This window comes from Podarcis erhardii, assembly GCF_964252035.2.
Source record: "Podarcis erhardii genome assembly, chromosome: 4".
NCBI classification, from domain to species: Eukaryota; Metazoa; Chordata; class Lepidosauria; order Squamata; family Lacertidae; genus Podarcis; species Podarcis erhardii.
Genome location: NC_138508.1, coordinates 40,626,777 through 40,651,814, shown reverse-complemented (window position 1 = coordinate 40,651,814; position 25,038 = coordinate 40,626,777). Strand labels below are relative to the sequence as shown.

Below are 25,038 nucleotides of genomic sequence, written 5' to 3'. Positions count from 1 at the left end.
ACACCCGGTTTCTCCACCCCCTCAACCAACCAGCCATTATAGCTCCTTAGTGTAATGGCTATATTTTCTTCCTACACTGGTCTCATTCACATATAACACTAAGCCAAACTGTGGCTTACTGTGAATGAGCAAGTGTGCTGCTGCACATTGATGAAACTGCAGCCACTTAAGTTCCTCCCAAACTCCTCTACGCTACTGAGAGCTAAGCCATGTCTTGGTTTAGTGTTCTGCATACCTAGGATCCTGGGCTCTCCCAAACACACTTCGAGCAGGAGGCCAATAATAAATCTAAGTTACTGCTAACTTAGTCAGGCATTTGGAGTCAGGCAAACCACAAGCTCAAATTTGGACACAACAGTGAGTGAAACCATGGGAGAGGAAAGAAGCAGCCACTGTTTCCTCCTGGTGCATCCCATTCATGGAAAGCCATGGGCGCATGGAAAGCCATAGACACAAACACTGCCATGTAGTTCCTAGGAATGGTTATCAGCTAAACATGCTTATAGGTCACCAAGATACAGTCATACCTTGGGTTGAAGTCGCTTCAGGTTAAGCCTTTTCAGGTTGCGCTCCATGGAGACCCAGAAGTAACAGAGTGTGTTTCTTCCAGGTTTCGCCGCTCGCGCATGTGCTCAAAATAACGTCATGTGCATGCGTGGAAGTGGCGAGTTGCAACCTGCGCATGTGGGTTGCATTCCCTTCGGGATGCGAACGGGGCTCCTGAATGGATCCCGTTCGCATCCAGAGGTACCACTGTAATCCAACATGAACTGAAACAAAAAGATATCAGAAAACACATCTGTTACATTATTGACAGTCATTCTTTCCTAGTCACACTCCTTCTCTTTGATCTGCCTCCTACTGACTCTGTACTCCTACTCCTCCTACTGACACTGGAGACAAATAAAATAGTCATGGCATGGAATAGTCCACAACACTGTAGGAACAGGCATATACAAAAGCAAAGACAAGTAAGAGACCATTCTTGATCCACTATAACTGGCTGCAACTGATATTTACGCTCACTGGCATAAAGAGTCTAAGAAAAAGTGCCTGAAATAGATTACGGCAATGGTACGGGAGTCTCTTTTTGGAAGGTTCAGTAGTATTTAAATAACCACTATGTAAGTGGTACAGAAACCATGCTTACTTATTACTTCACCACCGCTCCTAATCTCCTAATCTATGTGGCAAAGTTCTGTTTAACCGGCCCTGTACATGAAGTATCTGGCTTTAGCAATACCTTCCCCTCCCCTGCAACTGAACATACATCAACCTAGGGAAACAATTAAACATTTTCAGAAAAAACAGACAACGATTTTTGCCTTGGCATATTACAATATTGCAAGTTGTATGTTGCTGCGATTCAGAACATTTGCTTAAAAAGTACAGGATGTACTGCTGAATTTACTTCCTAAAAATCTCTGCTTTTATTATTAGTCATTATTGCTACAAAAAAGACACTTGAAACCTCAGACTCAGGAGTAATTAAATAATTTTAAGAATAAGAGCTATGTTACAGCACCACACACATCCCATCAGAATAATTCTTTTGCGTGATTTGGTAAACAAGTTCCCTTCTGAAAGGATGTGCTACTCACTTATCTCTTCCTGACTGTGACAAGGATCCCATCTAAAACAAAGCTTCAAACATCGTTTGAAGGAGAACATTGTTTATGATTACGGAAAAGCATTGAGCTAAGTTTATTTTTATGGACAAGAGGGACAAAAATGTTTCTATCTAGAAGTAAACAGTGGATTTTTTTGCAGGCCACAAAATGTATTTATAAACAGTCTCACATCTCAGAATAGCACATCAAATCTCCCGCCTTCTTCTGTGTCACTGGCCCTAGCTTACCAGAAGTGCTGGTTATGACCTATAAAACCCTTAACGTCCAAGCTTTCTGAAAGATTGTATTCCCTCATACAAATATGAGCTGGTTTTGAGATTTTCAATGAAGCCCTTCTCTCTGTCCTACCACCTTCACAGGCATGCCTGAAAGGAGGAAAGGGCCTTCTTGGTGGCTGCTCCCAGACACTGGAACTCCCTCCCTGGAGAAGCTGATTCACCCCACAAATGCACCCTTTTTTTGCTGCTGCTGTGCCTGCAGACCAGCTGACTGCAGCCAGGCAGAGGGAGATGTTAGTTGCCAAGGGTGGCACCCAGACATCATCCAGTCACAAAAGGCCACTTGCCAGTCAGAAAACGTGACTGGCGCTCAGCTAATTTCGAACGCTGACTCCAAAATACAGTCTGGCTGATGGAAAGCTCCATATGGTTTAGAAGAGAACTCCTAGTACAATCTTGGTGAAATTACTCAGAAGCAAGTCCCACTGAATTCAATGAGACTTACTCTCATTTCTGTGTATAGGATTTTAATCAATAAACATTTTTAAAAGTCTTCTAATCCCCTTAAAAAGGTATTGCAATTCTAAACATATTTGACTGATTCAGTACAAGAACACACATTCAGAATGTATTCACTTTTATCTACAACTTTCAGCACTGAAATCCTCACATCCCTCTGAAATAATTTAGGCTGATATATAAATGCCAGACGTAATCTATAGAGCTTTATAGCCAGATAGGTATTTGTAACTAAGCCTTCTATATTAAATTCCTATGTTCGATACCAGAATGGTATTTTTCTTGTTTTACTAGGATTGTGCTCACAAATATTGATCACTTTAAAAAGGGGCTTTTGGCTGAAGAGCACTTAGTCTGAGAATATCTTTGATTCATATAGGCAGCAGGTCCATTCAGATACTGTGCATGCTTTAATGCAACAACCATGCATGCTTTAGTGCAACAACACGATCCTAATTCCCCCAGCCAAGCCAGAGGTGCAGTTAAGGGGTAAGTGTTATGCTATCAATAGGAGGCATGTATAGCATGCCTTTCCAACCAACAGTGGCTTACAATTAGGTGCCACTAAACAGCATGCAAAGTAATGCTACAGATATGGTCTGTTCAAAATATATTAAAAGGCACAAACACGTACACTAGAATAATTGGTCCAACTAGTTAAATCAGGACCCACAACCAGTCTCTTTCTGACTTCATATGAGATGCACTAATATAGTAAAACCACCTTCAGGGCTTCTTTAACATTTGTTTTTCTTATCTGATAAATAAGGGGCATAGAAAAGTGAAAAATAGCACTGATTTTACCTAAGATTGGGGTATAGTAATCTGCCATTAAACTACAAGAAAGCGGAGCCTAACAGAGGTCACCAGATGCAATGGAGGGTAGAGCTTGGGTGTGAAAGAGAAAAATTCAGCCCACTAAGTATCTGCCAGAATTCCTTTGGTGAGAGATGGTGGGAGGGAGGGAGATGGGCAGGCGTGTGCACATATAATTAAAACTGGGTGCCAATTTGCACCTATTGGTTTAAAGGAGGGAGCTTTTGGTATGAAAATGTTAAAGATGGCTGCACTAGGTAAGCTGGAAAAAAATACAGTATTTGTACAAACTTGGAAATTTAGAGTATGTTTATATTGAAGAAAGCTATCAACATGTTGAACATATTCATCCATCAAGACTTCGAGTGAAAATATTATGGACAACTAAGATGTACTTTTGTACATAACTACTCATGCTTATGCCCCGGGTATGAAAGAGGAGGGCATCCATGGGCCTGATACCTCACAACCATTTCAGTGTTTTTAGATTATAGTGGGTGAGCCAAGCTAGTTCTCAGTTTCTACAATTTAACATAGGTCACTAGTAAGACAGATCACGTCACCTCCAAATCCTTTATACCAAATTGGTGCAGAAAGATTTTTGAGGTAACGGGTAAGTATATTATTATGTGTCACAGGGAAATACAAGTACATAGGCATACATCTCTCTCTCTCTCTCTCTCTCTCACACACACACACACACATACATTCACTCTTTGTGGCCAGTGAAGACAGATGGACTTTCAGCAAGTATTGACTGAAACTTCAACAGAGACAAACAAATCTAATTCTAGATAGTGGCCCAGAAATAATAATAAAAAAAGGTTAGATATTCTTCTGCAAAACCATCCATCCTAAAGTTACAACCTTATACTAGCTTAAAGGGATCATAACAAGAAATTGCCTAGAAGCAAAACTTCATTCATTTCACCCTAATTGTTTTAGAGCAAAATGTTGTCAGTATTTCAGTTGTCTAAAGTGAAGATGGTAGGACTAGGAGTATGATCAATTCCCTCCCCCAAATATGTAGCTCAATAATTAAGTTAAGAAATAAAAATAGCAGCTGGCAGCTATAGCTAACTCATTCCAAAACAAAACTCTGAACAATTTTTATTATGAAATGATTGAAGTAACTGATGGCAAGATCTTCACCTGTAGGGATTTATCTATAAACAAGAAGCTCCTAGAAAGAAATGTGGAAAGAGTTCTAAAGCAGCATTTCTGAACCTTTAACCCATGCCCTCTCTCAGATTATATATCCACATCTGGTGCCCCATTTTAATTTTTAGAAAGTATTGAAACATTGCTGACTTTTAATCATAAACAGTATTTTGGGGCTTAATTAAGAAAACAAATCACGAATACTTTTTAAATGTATATATATATATTCCCCCCAAAAATTCAAAAAATGCACATGAAATTTAAAATTTCAAATAGCCAGATCTTAGAACACTTTAAATATCCAGTCTGTTGCACAGCAAAATCAGATTCACTAAGGCATAAATTGTATATTGATGTGGAGAGCCTTTCTCCTGTTTTGGGATATACAGGGAGATATTTCAACCAAAAATTTTCCAAACTGAATTTCCTGAAATCCTCATCAGTTGAATCACATTTGAGTTCCAAAAATCCAACATCAGAGATAAAAGATTATTCAGAGTGTTCTCTGCAACTGGCAGGATGGTTTGCTCAGTTTCCTCTGCCAGTTATTTTGTACAGTCATCAGAATTAAGTTGCCAACCGGAAGAGTAACTAGGGTGATGCAACTGGTGTCCGAACAATGAGTGCAAAATGAAAGAGGGTGTGAGATTGGTCACAGGTGATGCAGTATAGAAAGTCCTTGTAATAGCACAAATTTCACACAAATACAATTTATTTTGTTACCAAAAAATTAATACTACCCATGGGTAATTAATACAAAAAAATTAACAAGTTAACGGTTTTAGTAATTACATGAAACATTGATTTTTTGATAATTAAACAATATGAAATTAATCTCTAAATGTCTGGCATTTGTTCAATTATATTTTAAGAACAACTTTACTGTCAATTAATAAACCCTCTAATAAGTGCTGTATTAAGTCCTGTTGTGCTGAAAACACAATATTAAAAGTTGCAGCCCTATCAGGTCAAAATGTTATCAGCTGCTATTGAGTGTCACTTTTCTCATTTCATTCTAATTCTAAATACATAGTTCTAATTTAAACAGACTATCAAGCCCCACTTTTTTCAATGGAAGAATTAAGAACATGTAAGTTAGCATTACATTAAAATGGACTTAAACCTGCTTCACTGTGGCTGGATCATGACCATATTGTTCAGAAGGGCAGAAGGGTATTTTACTCTGCAGGTGTCTAAATTGCAGTGCATCCACTTTCTGCTACATCATTACACTGAACATGTTGGAGTAGGACCTGCACACATCCCGAGATACAGAGTTATGCATGAGACAACTTCAGTTTCTAGACACCAGGTTCTTCTGATAATGCATCACTTGCACCCCCTGGTGTTAAACACGGAGACCTCATTAATACGGTTAGCTAATAACATGCTTATGTTAGACAACACAAGGGTCATATTACTTGTGTTGACATCATTATTCGTCAAAACAATTATAGAGTTATCACTACAGGCAATAATGGAATGTTTGCAGAAATTATATAACTCATTTCAAGAGTGTTTGCACAGACAATAGTTCTGCCATATTGAAGCCATCATTTCTAATGACATGCAAAGGCAGAACAATACAATTTAATTTCTCTGCTTGTTTGGTTGGAAAGAAAATATTCCGCTTTAAAGGCAACTTAAGGAAAAAGTAGTATCACAAACTCAATGTTTTAGGAAACATATTTAAGTTATAGCTCAGTACTTAAAATAATTTTTGTTACTTACACCAGTACAGGTTTCCCTGCTATCTTGGGATGCTTTAGAACTTCCGACATAGTTTCTTTTGTCTCTTCCATTCTCTCAACATCACTGGAATCCACAACAAATATTACCCCATATGATTCAGCATAGTAATTCTTCCAGATAGCCCGGATTCTCTTGCCACCTCCCAAGTCAAAGATTGTGACTTCAAACCGGCCTTGCTTAAGATCAATTTTAGAAAAGCCAACAGTTGGGGCCACATCCTCTGGGGACTCTGATGAAATTAAAGAACAAGTTATGAGACACTTGTGATACAGTTTATCTTTTTGGGTGGGGGGCTGTGGGCACTTTAAGACAGAATACTGGTTTTTCAAATTGTAAAGTATTATTATTTTTTTACATTAACAGACACACAAGCATGTGTGAGCACACACAGAGAGACACTTAAAATGAATATCGGGAACCATAATCCTCAAAGTATCAAATAAAGGAAAGGTAAGAAGAGGGTAATGTTTTCCAACTCAAGATCAAGTTTGGAGAAAGGGAAACCTATTTCCAACATGTTATTCCTCTCCAGCCTATTTTTGATGATGTAAGGGAAGTGGGGGGCAATGCATCAATCTGGTAAGAGAGATTGATGTGCTGAGAGAGCTAGGTACCATACCCTGAGTAGAACCCTTGAAGAATCAACCCAATAAGGACAGGGGGGGTGACAAACTCCTCATATTAAAATGATCTTGTTTCACTTGATTTCATATTCCCACATTTCAATCCAGATTTCTGTCAGGGCTTCATAACCCAAGAAAAGCTAGAATGAGAATTTGTTTGGAGCTACAGGCATCACAGTGCCAAAAGATGCCCATGCCCATGCCAAGAGCTTTCAGGGCAGGGGAGAAGTGAAGTGACTTTCTCTTTTCACCCCTTTCTCTCCACCCCCATCGTTCTGCCCGGACGCTGAGGTCCAGCGCCGAGGGCCTTCTGGCGGTTCCCTCATTACGAGAAGCAAAGCTACAGGGAACCAGGCAGAGGGCCTTCTCGGTAGTGGCACCCGCCTTGTGGAACGCCCTCCCATCAGATGTCAAAGCGATAAATAACTACCTGACATTCAGAAGACATCTTAAGGCAGCCCTGTTCAGGGAAGTTTTTAATCTGTGATATTTTAGTGTATCTCTGGTTTTTATGGAAGCCGCCCAGAGTGGCTGGGGAAACCCAGCCAGATGGGCGGGGTACAAATAATAAATTATTATTATTATTATTATTTTCACCAGTTGCAGTTGAGAACCATAATGAGGAATACCCTGATATTCACAACGACTTTTCAGTTGTCAGGAGCTTCCACTGAGATGCTGAACATGAAAAGCCCTTGCCCATGGGTCCTTTGGATCTGGGTCATATTGAAGTCATATGATCTTTTCACCTAGAAAAGATACTCACTATTTCACATATGAAAAATCCACTGTTATTCTGGACTGGATTCATCCAAAACAAAGTGTTCATGTATGTCAGTAAACTGTCAAGCACTCAGAACAGACACTTCTGAAACTTCTCCCCAGCTGAAACAGAAATTTTATTTGATGCTAAGCTTGCATGCTGTTTTATTGGAGCTGGCAGAGGCGAGAAAGTGATGCTAAAAGAAATTTTTATGGTTGAAGGGATAAAGGTGATCTGGCAAATTGTTGGTACCTTCCCAATTATAAATAGGGATATAAAAATATCATTAGAATAACACTTTGTTATGCACATACAATTTCCTTCTTTCCAAATTATATCACAAGTCAATATCATAAAAAGGTAATACCTACAACATTGATTTTTAGGTAAAATTTACTGATGTCTGCTCATTACTGTGCATTTCAGCAAATAAGAGTTACTGCACATACAAAGGGGGAGGGAGGCAAAAGGGAACCATTGATTTTCTATCCTAAACTAATATGTGAAATGCCTCATTAATGTGGATATTTTATATATGTGCTATAATTAAAAAATAATTTATGTCAGCAGTTCCTCAAATGCTTACCAAAGATGTTTCCCTACTGTTTTATGACACAAGGTGACTCCTAACAAATATTTTTTTTCTCTACAATGATAGGGGCACCAGTCTTCTCCAACAACTGTCTGTAAACCCTCTATTTTGGAAACATGCAATAGTAATATATATTGAAGTGCATATATTTGAGCGTAACAGCCTCATTTTGCATCTACATTGCTCCCAAAGTTTTAGTGATATCCAGAGGCTCTGGAAGCACTAAAAATGTGCATGTGGCTAACGATGTACAAAACAAATGAAAGCAATGCTCACAAAAAAGTTAGATGTTCTGACAGTGATTCACTGCACCATCTACGCAGGCATACTCAGAAGCAAGCACAACTGTTTTCAATGAGGCTTGTTCCCCGGTAAGTGCATGAGGTTGCAGCCCAAGTGCCTACGGCATCTCCAAATATAAGCCCAAGCAGAATTCAAAGAAGGGGCACAGCCATACAACAAAAGTTTTGCTTTCAACTAGAAAAGAATCCACATTCAGCTTAAAAAGTGCTACTGTAGCATCAAACAGAAAGCAATTATCGTGCTATATTACATAGCTTTTCCTAGACCTACAGTGGTACCTCTGGATACGAATTTAATTAGTTCCAGGGGTCGATGTGAACCCCGAAACATTCGCATCCAGAGGCGCCACTTCTGCACATGCAGCGGTAACCCGCTTCTGCTCATGCACGCACAGCGGAAACCTTTCCCATTACTTCCGGGGTTGCTGTGTGAGTAACCCGAAGGATATGTATCCAGAGGTGTTCACAACTAGAGGTACCACTGTATCTGTGGTTTTGGTTACTCATCATTTGTATTTGTTCCCTCCTTAATCAAGTAACAAAGTGCAGCATCTGTAACGTATGCCTGAAAGTGTTAAATTTCCTGAGCATAATTTAACAGGATAGTCATTAACACAAATTCTTTTTTTTTATTCAGTTGGGAGTTTTGTATTTACAGTACTAGCATTATATGGTATCTTGCAGCACAATCCTAACCATGTCTACACAGAAGTAAATCTACTGAATTCAGTGGCGTTTACTCCCAGATAACGGAGGTTAGGACTGCAGTCTTGGCCTTGTTTTAGCCAAGGGCAATAAATAAAAAAATTCCTCCTGTGCAAACAATATTTTAAAAAGCTCATTTTAATATTTTTATAAATACAAAAATAGTTTAGATATTACTTACCTCCTTGGATTCCTTTCACTGTTGCTGTTTTTCCAGCGTTATCAAGACCCACCATGATTAATGTCACACTCCTTTGAATTATATACAGAGAAAAAATATTTTCAGACTTTGTCCTGACTGAATGCCATATAGAATTTTAGGGGGGGAGGGATTGAATGTATCTTCGAGAATCATCAACACCACCAAGTACCTATTACTTATATGCAGCACCATTTGTAACTGTATTCTTACATGGAAGCAATGGAGAGTTGGGAATGGAGGCATTGGGAAAACAGGGGAAGAATATGCAAAAAATTTCAACTACTCATACTATAGGGTAGTGTGACTAGGGGAGATACTCCAAAGGCTTCCTGGAAAATGAAAGTTTTGAGAAGGGACTTGGAGCACAGAGGGATCTTGAGATGCAGTTACATAAATATGAAGAAGTAGAGGTCTCCCTGTGTACTTAAATATGTTTTTTTGTCAAGTTTTCCCCCCACATTTGTACAAACTTTGAAATGTCTCTGAGCATTGTGTTGCTTTACTCTCGTGCTATGTTCAGATACCTGTGTTTTTATTGGGCCATACTGTGGCACTGGAAAAAGTACCAAGGGAGAACTAGCAAGCTCTGAAAATTGAGTTGGGTAGAAGAAATCAATTTTCTGCTAAAAAAAAAAGCACATCAGTGCTTCTCAGCAAAAAAAAAAAAAAAAAAAAAAAAAGTGGGATTCTGCTTTTGCCTCTTGATGAATGTGGATAGATGATGTCAATTGTAGCACTGAACAGAAATGTTGTCGTGGTTTTCCTTGTGCCATGTTGCCATGCCTTTAACCACCACATTTCTCCACATACAGATTATGTTCCCCCAGTTAACAAAGACATCATGCTCATATCCAGAGGTCTTTGTTCTTGAACTAATCTCCAGCAGAAAGTGCTACAGAGACTGAATACTGGTTCAAATAAAACCCTGGATTAGTGAAAATGGAGAGAGACAGGGACCTTTACCTGCAAACAGTTCCAATAAGTTTTTAAATAAGACTGGGGAATAAGAACAAGGACATGAATGCCACTAATAAAGGTCTATTGTATTTTCACATCCACATGCCCTTTCAAAGTGCACATTTAAAGTTACCAATTTTGTTTGCTCTCTTCAGTTTACAGTTTTAAAAATATGCCACTTCAAAATGGTTGTGCTATTGTTGTTTTTAAAGCCTTTGGGTTGTATCCAGTGCTGCATGAGTGGCACTCCACCTGCACAAGGTGTTCTCATTCACTCTAAAATCTGCTCTAGAGGGATCCCAGGAACAAATTTTGAGCTTGTGCAGTGGCCTGTAGGAAAATCAGAGCTCCTTTGCACAAGCAGAAGTCTGCTGCACAAGTAGAACAGCGCTGGACATACTTATCCTCTTTGTGACACTTGCCAGACATATTACAATCTTCAGACTACTTCAAGGTATTGAAAAGGAGATGGTTGTAACGTCTAGTAATTTACCTGACAGGTTCTCGCCACCGCTTTAGCCAGTTGCAACAATTGGCCATCAGACTATACATCCCTATCTAACAGCCATTCAGCACACCAAATGAATTAAGGACGCAGCATGTAGACGGATCCTGGAGTTCCAAGACATGAGCAACGTGGATGCTGTCTTACACCTAAAATAAAAAAGGGAGGAGGGGATACAATGAATAATGAATCACCAAACTTTCTTATAACAAAACCAACTCAGAAATCAACAGCTTTTATAAGGCTAGCTTTCAAGTGGCTAACCCACTGAAAAAGCTGCAGTTTAAAAAAGCAGTTTTGTTTTCAATGTAGTGGAGCATCATCTCTTCGCGCCAGATACACAATTTTGTAGGGCAGTGAAGAGGAGCAAGCTGGATCCTAAGTACAGTATTCCTAGATAATGGATACAAAATATTCACAGACATTGTATTTTAACCTGTGGGAATATTTAGCCAGCACCCCACACTGGCTTGAGCCTCGTTTCCCTAACCAGGCGCCCAGAAGGCAACTGGGCCCGAGCCTTACGAGCCCCTTTTAACCAGCGCCTCAGGGTAGGAGCACGTCAACACACCGACAGGTCCGCCACCCCCGGCTTCCCCATCACAGCCAGACCCTCGCGGAAGGGGGGGGGCGTCCTCTTCGAAGGCGCCGCGCGGGACTCGCCGGCCCCTCCCTCCCTCCCTCCCTCCCTCCCCGCTAACCGCCCTTTCTCCGCCTCACCCGTCACTCCGGGAGCCCCAAAGCGGCCGCCGGTTCTCAAGAGCTGCCCTGCCAACGGAGCCACGTGACCCCCGCTGCTTTCGCCCCGCCTTCCCCTCTTTCACGTGACGCCTCGGGAGATCGCTTATTGGTTCGGGTCCCCGAGGCAGGCCGATAACGACGCGGGGCGCGCAAGGGACGCGTAACCAAGCCGGTTTCCAATGGTTACCAGGAGAGCGGAGCGAAGGAAACGGGGGCGGGGGCAAGGAAAGGAGCCAATGGAGAGCGGGCGGCGGCTGGATTGGCGGCTGCCCGCCGACCATTAGTTGCGAAGGAGGCGGGGAAGGGTTTCCAGGGTGACCAGAGCTCGCGCGCGATGCGGATGCGCAGCAGCAAAGGCTGCCTTTTGAGAGGCGCTTTCTCGTCGTATGAGACTGTTCTCTCCAAGCACGTAAATCCTGTGTTACCACCAGTCGACACTTTTTTTAAAAAAAAATGCATTTATATCCCATGTTTCAGCCCGAGGAACTCAAGGTGCCACGCATAGTTCTCATTTAAGTCCCACAACAACCCTGCGAGGTAGGTAGGTTTGGCGGAAAGGCAGGGAGTGATCCAATAAATAGTAATTCCTCCCTAAAAGTCCAATGCCTACATCATATGGAATGGGCTTCCTGCCAGCAGGAGTCCCTGGGCTAGTACGCTCTATGTGGATTGGATCCCTCCCTGGATTCCCACCTCAAATCGACAGACAAGAACGGCGGCTTATGTACACACAGGATAAACGGACATAAATCTGACATCAGGAATCACAAGACAGAGAAACCAGTAGGAGAACACTTCAATCTCCCAGGACATTCTATACAAGATCTCAAAGTAGCTGTTCTATTACAAAGGAATTTCAGAAATAGACTGGAAAGAGAAGCTGCTGAATTGCAACTTATTACCAAACTTAAAACCATGGAGAGACCTGGTCTGAACAAAGACCTTGGATTCTTATCTCATTATACATGACAAAGCCATTTTTCACCTTCCCACCCCTTGCTTTTTCCTGTAAGACCTATTGCAGTCGTTAAGAGTCGTCAACAGGCTCATCATAGCTATCTGCCAATCACCCATTCCCACCACCCTTCTGAGTAATACCCCTCCCCACCTTCTCACTATATAGAAGGGTCTGGTGACTTCTGTCTCAGTGTATCTGAAGAAGTGTGCATGCACACGAAAGCTCATACCTAGCACTAACTTAGGTGGTCTTTAAGGTGCTACTGGAAGGAATTTTTTTTATTTTGTTTTGACTATGGCAGACCAACACGGCTACCTATCTGTAACTGGAATTATGTACACACAGTAACTTAAAACGTAGCCTACACAAGGGGGACGGGAGGAAAGCGCACACAGCCTTGAGCACCTGGATAGAAAAGCAAGATAGAAATATGCCCAGAGCATAGTTTTAACAATGAAACACTACCATGGAAAGTGGTCATGGTCACCATCTCGGATGGCTTTAAAAGAGGACAGATACAAGGATGACGAGGCTCTCAATGACTGCTAGTCGCAGTGGGTGGACCAGGGGTCAGCAAACTTTTCAGCAGGGGGCCGGTCCACTGTCCCTCAGACCTTGAGGGGGGCCGGACTATATTTTGGAAGGGGAAAAAAGAATTCCTATGCCCCACAAATAACCCAGAGATGTACTTTAAATAAAAGCACACATTCTACACATGTAAAAACACACTGATTCCCGGACCATAGCAAGCCGGATTTAGGAGGCGATTGGGCCGAATCCGGCCCCCGGGCCTTAGTTTGCCTACCCATGGGCTAGCCTCTGCCTCCAGTACCTTCTGAAGACTAGCTGCTATCAATACATAAATAGAAACCAAAGTCCAGTCAAACATAAACTCAACCTGGCAAGCAACAGTCTTTGAAGAAAAGCAGGATAAGGCAGGTGATGCAGTGCAATGCTAAAGAAACAGTGGAGAAACATATGATGGAAAGGCAGCTTTGTCTCTAATACTGTATCCCTCCTCTCTCTCCCCCCCCCCCACTCCCCGTCTTTCCCAGTCAGCTGCTGGAAACCAGCACCAGGGAGGTTCAACGGCCTCTTGGATATGGACTCGAGGTTCCCTCCCGTGCTTCCTGTTTACCCACCATGTGAAATGCATCAGGAATGTTTCCTGGAAATGTCCTGCCTCTGTATGCAACCAGATTCCAGCCCCCAGCCAGTCTCCTCTCCCTCCCCTCCCGCAGCAGGGGGAGGTCTGAACATTTCCCCTGCTGCTGCCTCCCTGATTCCAGGCACGGTGTCAACAGAGAAGCAGCAGCAGCAAGAAGGCGACCTGTCAGCAAATGCAAATAGCCCCCTCCCCTTCCTAACCCCCAACAGATACACACGCCCTACATAACCCACTGCAGCTACTCCCCCAAACGATGAGGCTTCACTGCGTGGCTTGCTTGTTTATTTCCTGCCTGTATATTTCAGCGATCGCTCTCTCTGAAGCTAGGACATGTAAGTAAAATCAGTTGGATTCCCAACTTTAGTTAAAAGTTCGTTTTTGTTTGCTTTTCCAGTGAAACTCAGAATTGTGTCCCCGTGCCCTCTTGCTCCAGCTGGGTGCTTGTAGTGTGTAATGACAATTGCAAAACCGTTCTAAAAACAAAAAGGGTGCGAAGGATGTATCTTTGCACCAACAAATTTCTGCAATAGTAGAGATGCAGCACGTTTTCTTTGTGTGTTTACTCAGGAGTAAATCCCATTGAGTTCAAGGAAATTTGCTCTCCAGAATGTGTGCAGAGGACAACTGTAAACTTGATTTGGCTCATTTGTATCAGGTATGGCTGAGAGATGCTGATTTTGATTGTAAAGAGCTGCTCTTGTTGGAAAAGTGACCCTGTTCTGCTCAAGCAAATCCCCATCCCCCATCCTGAAGCAATCAGTTTTTGTACAAAGCAGAGCTAAGGACTAGGAAGCAATCAATGTGCTGAAGAAGTAATTAGTAATACTGACAATTAAACATGTTTTCCACTACTGCAAAATAATGAGGTCACTTAAAAACAATGCTGTTCTGCAGAATATTTGTGCAATAACTGACACAGGATAACAAAAAATAATAATGTTTCTTTTTCTGATCAAGAGTCAGTTCTCTTTTGTTCGAGATTTTGGCAGTTTTCTTTCACCATTACATTCTTGGTTTTCTTTCTTTCTTTCTTTCTTTCTTTCTTTCTTTCTTTCTTTCTTTTTTTGAAGTACTGTGCTTTTTTATCACAAAGAGGTATACTATCGTAGACTGTCACCTTAAACCATAGCTTAAATTAAAACAAATTATGTTTTAATGTGAACAAGCAGCGTGCTGTTGCATGCTGCTCAAAAGTTCCCATGATACTCCTAACACATGCGCACACACCACGCTGTGGACTCCGCTTATGGGTTGTTTCTAAGCAAACCATGATGGATTTGTAAGGTTTTTTTCTTGGTGTAGTAGCAACAGAAGCAGAGGAGGACTCCACAGGAACTTTTCAGCAGTATGCAACAGCACACTGCTCATTCACAATAAACCATAGTTTGTTTTAAACTATGGCACAATGGGGGGGGGGGAAGTTGCTGAGCTTTTACAATAGAGGGCAAAAAGGAAAGGCGTTTTTATAGCCTATGACCACAATCCCCCCTAGCCTAATGTAGGAGGATGAGGAGAGATTTGTTATCCATGGTAAATGTGTTTAGGATTGCTTGTTCAAAATGTCAGAAATATTAGCTTTCAAGTTACACAGAATTTACCTCTGCTTTCAACGCTGGAATCCAAAACTAAGATTTAAAATTAAATTAAAAGAATGATGTTACATAGCTAGGAAAGCTGGTGGGGTGTTTTAAGATAGCAGAAAAGTTTTATTATTTTTATTGTAGAAGTCTGACAAGTTTTATTAGAACTGCTGCATCTCACAGCGATCTATGAAAAAATACTTTTATTTGATGGACATTTTGATTGGAATTGCTTTCATTCAGAAATGATATGCTGTACATAGAAAAGTTTTTTCAAAGTTATAAATCTTAATAGATTTGCTTTCCTGGATATATTATTTCTGGCAGAATACAGAAACAGATTTTCAACAAATTAAAGACAAGGATCCAACAAGCAAATGCCAACTGACTTTTATAAAGTAGAAAGCAACTTGTGCAAAACTTACAATTGTATTAGTAGAACTGAGATATATCTTGAAAGTGCAATGTATGCCATGCTGCTGTAAAAAATGCTTTTCCTCAAAAGATCTGGACTGGAAGGAAATTTTTTGTAACTCAAAGCATTCAATGATTTGAACATGGGGCTAATAAAATGTTTCACTTTTACTTTTGTTTTATTGAACTATGAGGTCCATATCCGTTGGAAGCCAATAGCAAGTGCTCTGTTGACTTGAGAAAGATGGCTAGGTCAAATAGGTGGCGAGGAGTACCTCTGATCAACTTCAGTTGTCCCTGGACAGGGATAACTTGTATCCACAGCAGTTCAAGCATTGGTGACGTCAGAGATCGATTACTGGTTGCTCTGGTATCTCCAACTAGCTCAGAGTGCAGCAGTCAAGACTCCCGACTAGAACAGCCTGTCATCAGCATATAATGTTGCTGAAATGACTGCACTGGCTGCCACTGTGCTACTAGGCCAGGTTGAGGTCTTGCTGATACTGAAGTTGTACACAATTTGGGACCAGCGTATTTGAAGGACTCACTTATTTCCTGTGTGCCAGGCATTCCAGTTTTCAAGTGAGGCACTTTTAACTGTTCCACCCCATAACCACTCTGACATTCATTCCATAACCACCAGGAACAAGGTATTTTTGCATTTTGGAAATTCCCTCTGAACTTCTGCCATTGAAATCCCGGTAATGTCCAGGCGTATGGCAACCCTAATTTAGTGGAATTCCCTCTTTTTGGATATCCAGCAAGTGTCCAATGTGCTTTGCTTTGGACCAGGACTGGACTTCAACTTGCACCAGCCCCAACCAGCATAGCAAAAGGTCAGGGAAGATGGGAGTTGTAGTTCAGCAACATCTGGAGGACTCAAGTTTCCCATCCTTCTTAGACAATTGTTAGAACTTTCTTATTCTCTTTCTTTCTTATTGCCCTCTTGTTGTCCACACTATTGAAGATGCTATACAATGGTACCTCAGTTTAAGAACAGCCTTGTTTACGAACTATTCGGTTTACGAACTTCGCAAAACCAGAAGTAGTGTCCCAGTTTGTGAACTTTACCTCGGTCTAAGAACAGAAGCCGAATGGTGGAAGGGCACCGGCAGTGGGAGGCCTCATTAGGGAAAGCGCACCTTGGTTTAAGAACGGTTTCGGTTTAAGAACGGACTTCCGGAATGGATTGAGTTCATAAACCAAGGTACCACTGTACAGTTTTTTTCTGTATTTTATTTTGTATGGTCTTTCACTACTTAAAATGTACCATTTTCTAGCATTTTCTATATTGAGCTGTATAGAAATTCTCCCAAATAGGTAAGAAATTAATAAATATACTCTCTACTTTTGATTGGAAAGGGCCCAAAGCTCATTTGATTTGCAGGCCTCACTGCATTGCAGTGGAGCACTTCTAAATGGGTCAGTTTCCTTTCACTTGAATCGAAACATATGACCTACATGCAGGAAGATTTCTTCTTTCCCTGACAGTAAAAGCCTTATTCATGAATCACTTTTCAGTGACTTTCAACTCCTAAAGCCCAAGCCAGTGCTTTTTTTTCTGTAAAAAAAAGGTGGGAGGACTCACTACAAAGTTTGTTTGTTTGTTGTGGGCCAGTCGCAGTGCCATACACATACAGCAATGGCTAAATAGCAGACAGTGATCTGGGTTAGAAATGGCAACAACTTTATTGATTTTGGGCTCAGGCATTGGGGGTATATCAGTTCCAGCCCCCGCAGGACACCCACCCTTCAAATTATTTATTTAATTTTTAAAAGTTAAGGGGACTCAGCTCCCCTGAGCTCCTGATCAACACCCCCCCCGGCCCAAATCAAATCTTATTTGTTTAGAAGGTGTCCCACTGAAATAGGGTTTTATTTTTATTTAGAAATGCAGCCTTGTTTATCCAAATTACTGTCCTTGTCTGTTATCTGAATAATGCTCCTGATTATGGAGAAATGCTCTGAACCATTCGGACTAGCAAAATTGATTTTTTAAAATACCTCTTTTAGCAGCAGTTGCTGTATATCCTACAGCTGCGTATCCTAACATACAGTGGTACCTCGGGTTACATACGCTTCAGGTTACATACACTTCAGGTTACAGACTCCGCTAACCCAGAAATAGTACCTCGGGTTAAGAACTTTGCTTCAGGATGAGAACAGAAATCGTGCTTCAGCAGCACGGCGGCAGCAGGAGGCCCCATTAGCTAAAGTGGTGCTTCAGGTTAAGAACAGTTTCAGGTTAAGAACAGACCTCCAGAACGAATCAAGTACTTAACCTGAGGTACCACTGTATATATTTTTTGTTCCTTAAGTAACCTTTTGTTCCTTAAGTAACCAAAACAGCACCATTCACAGCAGGGTTCAGAGAAACTCAAGCTTTGCAGAAGTTTAAAAAACATACAGAGGGAGAAAGTCTAACCAGGGAGATGAGACACCCCAAAACAGCTCAAAGCAGTGGCCACAGGATGCTGAGTGTTTGTTGTGGGATAGGGAATATAAAACCAGGCGGTAATGGTGGGATGGTGTGTCTTTGGGAAAGTCATGTCTGGTACCCTGAATAGAAGCACTCCATAACTATCTATTGTAGGCCCACTTGTATGATATATTGCTGCATGTTCCCTCTGTCAGGAATATAAGATTTTAGTGCTTGAAGAAGTGCTAGTGGTATTGAAGTTATGCTACACCCTCCCCAGGAAAGCTCAACAGATCATTTTATTACTTAGTTTTAGGTGGCAGTGTTTGTTTGTTTGTTTCTTAGTAAACACTGGTGTGCACATTTTGCTAGTGCTATATTATAAGCCATGTAATTACCGGTATATCCTACAGATATAAGCACATTCATTTACTAATTTTATAACTTTTAATTTTTTTAAAAAATAACTTGAGTTCTAGTCTAAAAAACCATACCAAGAAGAGTCTACTAAAATTTACATAGAGCTATGGAAGTTTTTTACTAGTCACCTTCCTGCCTATTCACTACTTGGATTTTAATCACAGGACGTTATTAACAAGGCAAAAATATGGAAAGAATGCACAGTTCCAGATAATCCCACATTACAGACACAACTATGGAATGGTCTTGCTGTGCAGTTGTACAGGCATAAATCTGCTGTTTTTGTATTTGCCAATGTAGTATTTTCTTTACTCAGTTGTGTCTCAGGTATACAAAGCTGCATAACTAGGCTATTTCAATATTTTGTTCATTTTACCCAGTCATCTAGTCAGAAATGTCCAATCTTTTTAACCCTTCTCACATATACATATCAATACCCACAGACCAGTCCAGTCCAAGCCAGTAGGAAGAAGTTGAGCCTAGTTTAGCTGCAGTGTCCTTGTTCTCTCCCTGGAGTGCTTTGCATGCCAATCAGTCTCTGCTGTCAGGGGCCTCTTTTATACATCCCTGCCCAGTACTCAACAGTATGTGGGAAAGTGAGCTTGTTCATTCCTGCTGCACAGGCTTCATTGCTTGCAGATTCTCTCCAAAACAGCTTATTTAAGTATTCTTAAAGTTATCCTCTCTATCATTTTGACATATAACTAACACAAGCAACTGTTCAGTGACAATCCATTGGTAGAGTAGGTAAGTAGGTGGATAAACTTGCTGCAGAGGGGCACCCCATTCCATGCCATTTTCTATCTAGCACTCAATAGTCTGTGGCAGCTAAACAGTTCAGTGCTCATTGGGCTGTTGTTGTTGTTTTTAAGGGGTGGGGTGATCCTTATTTCTTGTACTTTCGCAATCTCAAGGTTCCCCCAATTTGATACCACTCTCATAGTTTTCAGTGGCTGGTCTTCTGGCTCCTTTTCTGCTGGTGCTCAGCCCCCTGTGTTTACTATTAGAGGGGATTGCAAATGAAAGATGGTGCTTAAAACCAGAGTACTACCTTTCCTTATGTATAGATGGTTGCCTAATTACCAGGATAAACCAACTATCCCCTGCCCGGTTTATCCCCCAGCCTGAGCCAGGGGAAACTCAAGAGTGGCTATTTTTTTCACAGTGGTCACATCCGCACCATATACTGTACTTCAAGAACTCTTATACCACTTTAACAGTTATGGTTTTCCCCCAAAGAACCCTGGGAACTGTAGTGCTAATCCCCCAGGCCTACATATCTGTGTGCCCGTAAGAAACTACAGTTCCCAAGATTCTCCATGACTGTTAGTGTGGCATGGATGTGGCCAGTGTTTTCTCATATGTGGATGCGCCTCGCATGAGGAGCCTGGTCACCATGATACTTTCTGTATGAAATGAAATGACAGGTTATAGGTGCTGGAAACTTGCTAGGCTATTGGGCCCCACTGCCCTGTTCCCAACCACACTGTTCATTTAAAGCACATGGCTTCCCTCAAAGAATCATGGAAACTGTAGTTTAGCTACAATTCTCAGCACCTCTAACAAGCTACAGCTACCAGTACACTTTGGTGAAAGCCAGGTGCTTTAAATGTATGGTGTCTGTTCCATTGAGGATGTATGGAGGGTTCCCGCTTGCTGCTGTCCTGAAAGGCATCTTCAGGTCTACTTAGTTTCACGTCTAACTGCCTGGAAACGAGAATTCTGTAGCCATGTGAAATTGACTAGGCCAGAAACTGGCTGCTTCTCTGGAAGATTTTCCAATCTTCATGGCACTCTGTAGGTTCATTCTTAATTATCCCAGCTGGCTTTATCAGGAATTTGTTGTGTTCTTAGTATGTTTATCAGGTTCTCAATGGGTTAGGATTTTTAGCACACACACACAAAAACAAAGCAATGCTGACATTTAATTAGTTATACTGCTTTAATAGTGGTCCATGTGGCCACCAAAATCTTAACTTTAAATCTTTGTTATAATCTAAGACATTGCTTGGTTGCACAGCAGAGCCTCTTACATGCAAAATGCTTGTTGTTGTTTTTTAAGTTTTATCTGAGCATCATGCATCAGAGTTTCTTGCCAGAAAACGTCGAGCAAACTCCTTTATGGAAGAAAGCAAGAAGGGGAATTTGGAGCGGGAGTGCATTGAAGAATACTGTAACAAGGAAGAAGCCAGAGAGGTCTTTGAAAATAACCCTGAAACGGTAAGCGCTCTTAAGGCTATGGACAGTTTCCAGTTACTAAGGGTGGCAAGTAGTCTTGGTAAAGCATAGCCTGCTTTTGTGATTTATAGAATCATAGAATTGTAGAATTGAAAGGGACCTTGAGGGTTGTCTAGTCCAACCCCCTGCAAGCAGGAATCTAAACTGAAGCATCCACAACAGATGGTCATCCAATCTCTGCTTCAAAACCTCCAGTGAAGCAATGGCCACCACCTTCCAAAGGAGTATGTTCCACTGCTGAACAACTCTTACCATCAGAAAGTTCTTCATGATGGGGAGTCAGAATCTCCTTTCTTGTAACATGAAACCTTTGGTTTCCAGAGCAGGAGGAAACAAGTGTGCTCCATCCTCCATGTTGACAGTCCTTTAAATATTTGAAGATGGGTATCACATCTCCTCTCAGTCTCCTCTTTTCCAGGTTAAACATACCCAGCTCTCTCAACCGTTCCTCATAGGGCTTGGTTTCCAGACCTTTGGTCATCTTGGTCACCCTCTTCTGCAAACATTCTAGCTTGTCAATATCCTTCTTAAAGTGGGCTGCCCAGAACTGGACACAGTACTCCAGGTGTGGTGTGACCAAGGCAGAACTTTTATTTATTTATTTCAACAATTTGTATACCAGTTAATCACAGTTGTCTCTAACTGGTGTACAATAAGACTAAAAACGAGTTACCGGTAATACTATAAAATCAGAATTCAATTCAGTAAGCCTTCAGTAAGCATTTGATAAGCACTGGATGTTTAACATGGAGGAGAAATATCTGACTTTAACTGGAAGGGAGTCTGACAAAATTGAGCCCACAATAGTGCATGTGTGGCTCCTGATGGATATGAGCCATGTATCTAAGCCACAGGGGACCACTAACAGTGACTCCCCAAAATACCTTGGTGAGAGCGCAGGACATTCTGAGGTATGCTGTTCCCAAGTTGTTAAGGGTCTTGTAAATTAATGCAAGAAACTTGAACCAAGCCTGGCAGTGTAAGGGCAGCCAGTAACATTCCCTTCTAATGTTCAATATGTGTACATACAGTTATTTTACAGCTATCATTAAGCACATATTTATACACTATTCTGAATTTTACAGCAAACCTAAATACTAGGAGCCTTTGTTTAGGGTTTGAATAGTATATCCAATTCCTATGTACACTTTCACATCATCAAGCAAGTGACGGTATATGGGATTTCTCCATATTATGGCTTTTGTTCAGATTTATACTGCTCTTTATAAGGCTCTTGTGTCATTTAATTATTGCTCATATTTCATCTTCACTCCTGTTCCACTTTGATAGAGATTTGCTGGAAGCTGCTCAGAATGGCTGGGGCAACCCAGTCAGATGGGTGGTGTGTGTATATATATATATATATATATATATATATATATATATATATATATATATGCAGGTTTTGGTGCATATATATATGCACCAAAAAAGCATATATATATATATATATATATGCTACGAAAGCATATATATATATATATACACACACACACACACACACACACACACACACTCACTCTCTCTCTCTCTCTCTCTCTCTCTCACTCTCACACTCACCGTATTTTTCACTGTATAAGACTCACCAGACCACAAGATGCACCTAGTTTTTTGGAGGAGGAAAACAGGAAAAAAAATATTCTGAATCTCAGAAGCCAGAACAGCAAGAGGGATTGCTGCGCAGTGAAAGCAGCAATCCCTCTTGCTCTTCTGGCTTCTGGGATAGCTGTGCAGCCTGCATTCACTCTATAAGACGCACACACATTTCCCCTTACTTTTTAGGAGAGAAAAAGTGAGTCTTATAGAGCAATAAATACAGTATATTATTATTATTATTATTATTATTATTATTATTATTATGATGATGTCAGGTGGCCCTTAGCACTTGACCATGATCTCAGACTATACAGAGTATACATTGATGTCTTTAAGGTATGACCTTAAAATTATGGAACCTCCAGGTTGTAGAGTAACCAAGCAAAGATGCAGCCATCTTGTTCTCTGAAATCACAAATGAGATTGAATATTGAGCTCAGTTACAGGTTCTTAGCCACATAATTAGAAAGGATAACCTGATCTCAGTTTGTTGGCTCCTCAAGAAGTATTTTCAAAGTTAGGCTGTTTTGCCGCACTTTACTTAATAAATATTTTGTGAGTTGCATTAAAAATAATTTAATTAAACTATTAAACAAGCAGCAAATACTAAAAATGGATAAAATCAATTTCTTTATGACCTATTACAGTTACATTACAAGCAAATTTTAATTATCATCCTAAGCAGTGCAAACAATTAAGCTGTTTCTCCTATGTGATTTACATTCTAATGGGATCTGTCTTTCTTCCTTTTTCTTTTTAAACACAGGATTATTTCTACCCCCGATATTTAGGTAAGTTTCATTTTAAAAAGTGCAAATTTATTTACTTATTTAACATTTAGATGGCAAAAAAACAACATTTTTTCTTTAAAAGATTTTAGGAGAAAATTGGAAGGTGGCTGCAATGAAATGGTTTGCAGTCAGTGAGACTGCTTAATGTGATTATATTTGCAAAGCATATAAGGACTCGTCTGTGTGGGCAGCATCTCCCATTATAGCTGCCCCACTGTGACACTATATGGGATGTTTTTCATTGAGAGCAGGGTGCACAGCACAGAACTGTCCTCTGTTAATGCCATATTTTCTTCAATCCAGCAAGGCTAGCATCTCCCTATGAGATCACCCACTGCCCTGCATTCTAGCTTCTGTCTGCAATAGCAATTATATGGAGAAAGAAACTGCATCTGAAACTTTTCTTGGGAGCAATTCTGTCATTGAAAGATGACTGACTAAAGAGCTCGCCAAAGGCCTCGGCCCAGTATACCTGAAGGAGCGTCTCCACCCCCATTGTTCAGCCCAGACACTGAGGTCCAGCTCCGTGGGCCTTCTGGTGGTTCCCTCACTGCAAGAAGTGAGGTTACAGGGAACCAGGCAGAGGACCTTCTTGGTAGTGGCACCCGGCCTGTGGAACGCCCTCCCACCAGATGTCAAGGAAATACACAATTATCTGACTTTTAGAAGACATCTGCAGGCAGCCTGGTTTAGGGAAGTTTTTAATGTTTGATATTTTATCATGTTTTTAATATTCTGTTGGGAGCTGCCCAGAATGGCTGAGGAGGCCTGGCAGGTGCAATACTCCCACCCACCCACACATGCTTTCCACATGCTTTTCCCATGTGGTGGCAATCAGATGGGAAAGATTCATGAAATGGGACCTACAAGTTGAAATAGTTACCTTGGCAACTTCCTTCCATATGAGTTTCCTTGTGGTCATCAGAGTAAGCATCTGGCATAAATGGGGACATTTTTGTTGATTCCAAAACACCTTCCCCTGGAAACCTGTCTGACCTCTTTCCTCCCTGCCTTCTGCAAAAAAGCAAAAAAAAAGCTGCTCTTTCAACAGGCCTTTGCTACTGGCAAAGTTTGATTATCGAGTGACATTCAGGCTGAAAGATATTGCTTTTTGTTGGTGTGATTTTAGATGGTTGTACTGTAACCTTAGCTGCCCCGGAGGTCACATTCCTGGGACAGAAGGGCAGGACCACTTATTTTTTGTCCAGATAATTAAAGCAGCAGCTTTGTGGCTGTGTCTCATTCCACAGTAGGCCTAGCAGTATGGGGATTGATCTAAAGGCATTGAGGGACACATGAAATGGCAGCAAGCCAGGTGTTGCTGTCTTTTGCTGCCTGATTCAATGAACAATATGAAATACAGTGGTGCCTCGCAAGATGAAATTAATTCGTTCCGCGAGTTGCTTCGTCTTGCTATTTTTTCGTCTTGCGGAGCGTGGATTCCCCGGGTATTAACGGTTTTACGAAAAAGGAAGCAAACTCGCAAGATGTTTTCGTCTTGCGAAGCAAGCCCATAGGGAAATTCGTCTTGCGAAGCACCTCGAAAAATGGAAAACCCTTTCGTCTAGCGAGTTTTTCGTCTTGCAAGGCATTCGTCACAGTAATCTTAGCTGGGACTTTTTTTTTTTTAATAAATATTTATTAAAGTTTTTAAATATAAATGCACAAATAATAAACAATCTTACTTCTGTCACAAACATAGTTTCATCACTTCTTTGGACTCCCTCGCGTCTCCCGCTCCCATTTACATCGTTAAAAGTTTTTTCCAAACAAATTATCAACTTGTTTACAATCTCATGTCCACTCATTCAAATATAATCTAGCAATTCTTCCAAAAAAATTTATATTTTCTTTAGTCTCACTTATCATCAAATTTAAATCTAATTTAGTGGTGGCCGATTTTTTATAATCTAGCATCCTTCTTAACATTCAACCAAATTACAATGTTTTTGTAGATACATCTTAAA

The 25,038-nt window shown here is 40.9% G+C and overlaps 2 protein-coding genes and 1 long non-coding RNA gene across 9 annotated transcripts in view; 2 read left to right on the top strand and 1 right to left on the bottom strand.

Moving 5' to 3' along the window:
• The window catches only part of ARL13B (ARF like GTPase 13B), a 44,349-nt gene extending 32,717 nt beyond the window's left edge, over window positions 1-11,632 (bottom strand). For 2 of the 6 annotated variants that reach the window (XM_081859750.1, XM_081859752.1), the window contains exons 1-4: window positions 11,467-11,625; window positions 10,735-10,895; window positions 9,264-9,334; window positions 6,077-6,326 (exon numbers count right to left, since the gene is read on the bottom strand). In XM_081859750.1, coding sequence (XP_081715876.1) covers window positions 6,077-6,326; window positions 9,264-9,334; window positions 10,735-10,793 — 380 coding nt within the window. In that variant the 5' untranslated portion in view covers window positions 10,794-10,895; window positions 11,467-11,625. The other 4 variants (XM_081859747.1, XM_081859751.1, XM_081859749.1 and 1 more) reach the window with 4 other exon arrangements.
• Window positions 1-25,038, top strand: part of LOC309340784 — a 393,472-nt gene that overhangs the window by 344,108 nt on the left and 24,326 nt on the right. The gene's annotated exons all lie outside the window — the stretch shown is intronic.
• PROS1 (protein S) overlaps window positions 13,746-25,038 on the top strand; it is a 32,941-nt gene continuing 21,648 nt past the window's right edge. The window contains exons 1-3 of the mRNA XM_081859710.1: window positions 13,746-13,945; window positions 20,509-20,666; window positions 23,047-23,071. Coding sequence (XP_081715836.1) covers window positions 13,867-13,945; window positions 20,509-20,666; window positions 23,047-23,071 — 262 coding nt within the window. The 5' untranslated portion in view covers window positions 13,746-13,866. The remainder of the gene's footprint in view (window positions 13,946-20,508; window positions 20,667-23,046; window positions 23,072-25,038) is intronic.